Below are 6896 nucleotides of genomic sequence, written 5' to 3'. Positions count from 1 at the left end.
CCCCCCCCCCCCCGAAAAGAATGCCTGAACTACTTGGATATCTTCAAACCACAATATTAAAAAAAATGTCATGGATATTTCACCAGCAATTGATTTAAAATTCAATGATAAATTTACCTGAAATTTCCTGATTTCTGTTAGTTTCCATAACAAAATTGATAATCAAACTCAAATGTACAGTTTCTATGGATTTTTTCATCAAATTGTGATTATTTTATGACCCAAGTTCGTTAAATTCCACTGGACTATCACTTGCAAAAATTTATCGAAAATTAAAGCAGAAATTTCAGCAAACGATTTTCAACAGTGCAAATAAAACTCTTCATTTGCAATCTTTCCATTCATTTTAACAAGATCTCTAATGTGGATAACAATGTTTCAATAGTATGAAATTTAAAAGATTCCTTTATTCATTCCAAATGAATCTTCTATTAAAGTTGAAAGAGCTATTGATTTGGCCCGAATAAAGCGTTATGGGGTTTTAATAAATTCGTTCTCTTTGCCGCCTGAGCGGTGATTTCAGTTCTAATTGCTAGATTTTTTATCAACAACTAAGAAACATGTATTCATATTTAAAGAACTCTTCATGCGATATGAATAAAAAAGCAAACGAAAATCAATTGCAAGTTTGAATAAATGCTTTATGACGAGAAATTCGAATAAATCCATTTATTTCATCCCAAGTTTATTTATTCAATGTTCATTTAATTCAAATAAATCATTCCTCTGGGTGTATATGTTCCAAATGCAAATCATGAGAAGCCAAACACTTCAACAGATACCCTTCAGCATTTTGATAACGAATTGATAGTTTGTTAATATAATACCGAATTTGATATGAACAAAATTTATGGGTGGACATATTTTTCACCCAAGACCTAAAAATTCTATTAAATATCAGTGCATCCATGCATATCCGCGAAACTTCGAAAATTGGAGGAAAACGGGAATGAAAAAATTCAAACGAGATGCAAATTGTCGTCTGTACCTCAATTTACTCGTTCCTGTTAGCAATTTCTATCGGAATTAAAAATTCTATGTTTTTGAAACGATCCGGGTTTATTCATCACAATGAAGGATGAATCACCGTACGTTGTCAGAACTTCATCATCTTTTTATTTATTTATTTATTTATTTAAGCTTCTTATTTATGTCTTGGGGCACAAACTGGCCCCATAAGGGCAATCCCCCCATGTGATCCACATATGACTGTCATGATCCGTATTTTGACCCTTGTGACCCTTAATCTGACCCTCATTATACTCCTCGTCGCCCTTATTTTGACCCTGGTGACCCTTAGTTTTGGAGTCTTAATTTCGAGTACCAAATTTTCATGACCCAAAGTCGATTTGGATTTTTATAATATAGAGAGACAAAGTAAGACCAAGAGAAAAAAATATACATAATGAATTAATTATTGTATAATTACATTTTCTGGTATGACTAGATCTTTCACCTCGTTAACACGAGAAATGCTTCTTTTTCTTTATTCACGTGTCAAATCTATTAAATTTAGTACATATACAATATAAGGGTAAAAAGTGGAGTTTAAAAAATGAGGGTCAGAATGTTACAGTTAAAAAACGAGGGCCAGAATATTAGGATAAAAAAATTAGGGTCAGAATATAGAAGTAAAAAATGTGGGTGTCAGGCAATGAGGGTCATATAAGGGCTCAAGACGGCGATCAAGCATAATATATGACTGGTATTTAGACCCTCATTACTTGACACCCACTTTTTTTACTTTTATCATATTCTGACGCGTATTTTTAAACCTCCACTTTTTGGCCCTTGAATTTTGACACTTTGTGCCTGACCGTTATATTAGACTTAATAGGGCTTGCTACAACCCGGGCTGATAAAAAAGAATCATCTTCGAATTGAAATACCCATCCCCCAATTGAGTATAAAATATACTTGAATCAAGTATATTTTATAGTCAATTAAGGATGTATTGCACCTCTATCGCCAACATCTTTTTGACTTTTTCTGATAAATTGTTGATCGGATTGACGTGAAAAAATACACCGTTTTTGCGTTTTATCATTACTTAATGGCTCGTGAAATTTCATGATGGTGCAATCATTTTCCCGCGTTTTTTTTAAAGCTTTTCGGAAATTCACAAAACTTTAGAAAAAAATGCAGGAGAATGATTGCACTACCATGAAACTTCGTGAGTCAGTCAATAATGATAAAATCCAAAAACGGTATATTATTTCGCGCCAAATCGATCAATAATTTGCTATAAAAATGAAAAAAACGTGGATTTTGGCTGAAAAGGTGTAGTACATCCTTAAAAAATATACCTGAATTGAGTATAAAACACTGTTGAATCAAATATATTTTAGACTTAATTCAGGTATATTTTTTTCCCCATAAAAAGAAATGTCGATATAAAATAATTTCGCGAAACGCTTTAGGAAACCGGATTTTCGTGTATTTTTCAGGAACAATGTACGCTGTGTAGATGAAAACGAATTATTTCGTGATGTGGTTTAGGAGGAAGATTTAATATTCGGATCGACGGAGAGAATCCCCGCTTTTCACACATGCAGCGCTCTAATGCGCATGAATTTGATGTGATGCCCCATAATACGAGAGGTTCTCAGCTCAGTTATTATTCTCATTCAAACTTCCTCACGAGTGGCGTTCAGACATTGCTCCGGCTAAATCAGGAGGGATTATTAACAACTCGGTTACTCGTTAAGTAAACCATGTAGTCCCTTGTGCCCACAAAAACGAGAATCTATATTTCGATTCGGGAAGCGTTAACCGCCCGCAGGGAAATATCTCAAGTGAAACTACATTTGTTGTGCCAGACGATGTCTAATGCACACCGAGAAGTTCATTTGAATTAAATAAATATGTCGCTGCATCGTAATTTTCAATGCTGCGAATTTGAATTGAATTCAGAATCAAAATATTTATGGAGTTTCTTATTAATCTTGAAAATTCAAAGCACATGAGTTTTTTTCATAGATCGGCATCAATCATTACTTTAGTAGGGGAGGTAGGGCAAAATGGACCCCTAGGGCAAAACGGACCCCTAGGGCAAAACGGACCACTGATAGAAAATTGATAATTGTTTCATTTTTTGTTTTCACATGAAAGCAAAAACAAAAATTCAAAATCATTTGTGGTTTGAGGTGATTAGCAAATCTGATCAAATTGCGGTTCAACGACACTTCTTGTCTATAAAACCCCTGTGACGGTTATAATCCTGAAGCTCACTTTTAATTCAACACATTCAGTGTTCCTGATTTGAAGGAAAGAAAAAAATTGACCAATTTTCTGTCAGTGGTCCGTTTTGCCCTAGGAGTCCGTTTTACCCTCCCGGTCCGTTTTGCCCGACCCTCCCCTAATATTATAAGAAGTTACACCTGATAGTAATTTAGATTTATTTATCGTAATTGAAATTTGAAAAATATAGTATAATAATTGCTAATTTCATTTCTTAATTATTGGTTGATAAAATAATTCTGAATTTGAAAATTTAAGTTGCTGGTTATTTCTAGAATAAAAAATTGGTGCGTAATATTAACAATTGACTTATTAACAGGACGAATATTAACAGTGTACGGAAAGAAAAATTCAATAAAAATTACCAGAGAAAAAACGTAACAATTACGTTTCGACACGTATTCCACGAGCGAAGTAAAATTCAACAAAAAGTGTGAGACGGAGCTGAAATTGTACGAATCGCCACGTAAATTCTACGATTTGTTTCGTAAAAATTAACCGCCCGTCTGATGACTCACCGCTGTGGGGACAACAAGTCGGTTCGTAATTTTTTCCCAACGATTGAGAAATTTTATTGGAACGGAACGTAGAAATAACTCACCAGCTTCATAAAAATTGTTGAACGTTCAAGAATTTTTTATTTTGGAGGCATAATAAGTTGGAAAGTTTCTGCAAGATTTTATTTCTTCGGGGAAAATTGCATGACAATTTCGTACTTTGTTCGGTGATAAACCTGAGAATTTACTGAACGGTTCAGATTTCTTCTCTTCCGTTCCTATAAAAATTTCCGGAAAACAATTCCTTCTTGCGGATTATAATATTTCTCTCCGCATGAAAAAGAATTTAAGCCTTGAGAGGGTCTGAATGTGCAATTATTTGACAGCACGAAATAATGCGCAAAATTTCGATGACATTTCAATTGATGATAGTACTATGACATGACAAAATAGAAGAAGACAATAATTATGTTCATTCATAAAAAAAAATGCCAATGTTCACTTGTTTTCGACTGATTTGAAACCTCACTGATTCGGCCAATTCAATCAAAATATATAATTCAAAATATATATTGTCATACTCACCGGGTGCGATATAGGCAATAATACTCTGGCTGATGAATTTTCAATGTTGTACACCATCAAATCTCCGCTTTCATTCCTGTACAGGATTTCATCATCTGAAAGCAAAATCAATGAATCATAAAAATCAGTAAACAAAAATCAACATAAAACGAATGAGAAATATTAAATTTTCACTCTGAAAGTGAATGCACGTGATGTCATGCACGTGATGGCGTTCAACAAATGCGTTGAAGGTGTGAGCGTGCGATTCACCACCAGTAATTGAATTTATTCGCACCATCAACTAAACATCCATAAACTGCAAACGCTGAATGGATAAATCGATTCACACATGGGCCATCCTCGTTTCGTATATCTATCCGGATATTAACGGGAGAGTGACACACTCGGCGAAGTGTTTGTATCGTTGGGAGTGATCTCTACTCGTCGTCATCGTGTACACGCGAAATTTCAATCTCCATTCTACTGGAAGGGTTTACGCATCCCCTTGTTTTGTGTCTGTCTGCGGATACGGTACAACGTGTCATTTCCGGTTGCCACCGTTTATTGCTGTCAAGCACCTCGGTATTGTCCCACTGTAGTTTTCGATGCTCAGGGTGGACAATGTGGGAAATACATATATTTTTTTTTCTGGGTGGAACGGAAATTACTGAGCAATGGATGTGTCAGGATATTCATTACAGATTTTAGAGGAAGAGAAGTGGGATTTTAATACACCGTTGAGCATTTCTCGGAGATATTTCCAGTGCACTTGTGGAAATTGTACACTGTTAACAATTTTTGTCTGAAATTTCCGGTAGACTTTGTGGAAAATTTTATCGAATTTAATTACCAGTGAAATTTCAAGGAATTTCGTAATTGAAAATTCAGAATTTCGTGGAAAAATTAAAAAGAACTGACAATTTCAGTTCCATTTTTCCCTGAAAATAAATAGAAAATTAGAGTGAATATATTCTTGAATTTTCAAGACAGTGTAAATAAATAAATTGAGGAATTCTCATCTTTATGCTGCTTAAAATTATGAAATTTTAATGAATTTTCGGTCAAACCTGAAATTTCATAATTTTTTTTTCGCTAAATCGCATTCAGTGTCACTATCCTGAAAACTAGTAGTCAATTGTGCATGAAATTGCATTTTTCGTATCTAACAGTCTAGTCAAATGACAGTTCTACGGATTTTTCAAGGACTTTGATAATTAACAATTTTTAAAGTCAATTGTATTTTGATAATTCATCAGACTACTCAAAATGATAATTTCACAGTTGCCTGTCAACTGTTCCCTCCGATTTTGACATTCTAATTTGTGACAAAAGCTCGTGTGAGATTGTGTTAATTTGATTCGAGATAAAGAGTTATTCAAAATGACTCGATTTGGTCAGAATTCTTTACGAGAAATTGACAACAAGATTAACCATTTTTTTCATCTGTGAGATGTTTGTATAAGGTGACGCGTATAACGTAACTTCGACCACTGCTATCTGATTGGTCGACCCCAGAAGGAAGGAAATTCTCTTCCGAATACCGCTCATTCAAAATTAATCAGATATTGTCCTCACATATCAATTTGCTATAAAAATCAGTAGAAATTGTAAATTTTAGTTCAATTACAGTTGAGGAACCGGTATCCGAACGACCCCCAGTAGGAGAATTTCTGTCTCCATTCAAATAGCATTGTCGGATATTGGACCATTGGACATTCGGATACCGGGACCATCGAAATGACCTGTCGTCAGATGGACAGTCAGATACCGGGCCATTAGACTCTCTCCATTAGTTACCCTCATATTCATGGAATAATCGAAAACAAAGTTGAAAATTTATTTATTTATGTGGAGAACATCCCGATAAATGTCTCCAATCCTTCGTACATATAACTTGAACGGAAACAGAATCAAGTTTATCAACGACTCAAGTTTATGGCCAACGGAAAGCTTAGACTGTTAAATACGGGTATCTCCATGGTATTTCGTAGAAATGAATAAAAGTTATGATGTTAGGAATTGCTATCAAGTGTTCTATTGAAACTTCAAAGAATATTGTCCTTGAAAATTCTGAAACTGATGAAAAAATTAATGAAAATTAATGATCAGTATATTTCAGTTCAATTATTACATGAAAATTGATAAAAATCAGGAAAATTTATGTAAATATATTGTTAAATTCCCAAACAATAGACACATAGAAAATGTACTCTAACTCAGTACGGACAATTCACTTTTCGATTGTAAATGAAAGTAAATTTGGAGATTTCTCATCTTTCTGTTGCTCGAAAATCTTAAGGGTGCCAAGTGAATTTGGCGATGACCTTGAAAATTGACATTCACCAACAAAGTTATAATTTTTTTAATTAATAGTATTAGACAGATGGTGAACATCGGTGACAATTTTAAAATTTTATAACTTATGGATATCGAGAAATTAAATAAACAAAATCAGTCTTATACACGGCCTCTTATGGAGTTTTGATTAAATTGAACGTTTCAATCCCCTAGGAACTCAAGAAAAATTTGAAAAAATTTGAAGATATGGGGAATGATGTGTTCAATGTGATGGCAACAAAAAACAATGGGGTA

At 34.0% G+C, this 6896-nt stretch overlaps 1 protein-coding gene across 3 annotated transcripts in view; it reads right to left on the bottom strand.

Annotated features, from left to right (window-relative positions):
• LOC107038124 (venom dipeptidyl peptidase 4) overlaps positions 1-6896 on the bottom strand; it is a 567343-nt gene that overhangs the window by 236284 nt on the left and 324163 nt on the right. For all 3 annotated transcript variants that reach the window (XM_029126098.1, XM_015257032.2, XM_015257031.2), the window contains one exon: positions 4323-4417. In XM_029126098.1, the coding sequence (XP_028981931.1) occupies positions 4323-4417 (95 nt within the window). The remainder of the gene's footprint in view (positions 1-4322; positions 4418-6896) is intronic.

The sequence above is a fragment of the Diachasma alloeum genome, unplaced genomic scaffold, assembly GCF_001412515.2.
Source record: "Diachasma alloeum isolate Michigan unplaced genomic scaffold, Dall2.0 Dall_scaffold_00277, whole genome shotgun sequence".
NCBI classification, from domain to species: Eukaryota; Metazoa; Arthropoda; class Insecta; order Hymenoptera; family Braconidae; genus Diachasma; species Diachasma alloeum.
This window is presented reverse-complemented; position numbering and strand designations above follow the sequence as displayed.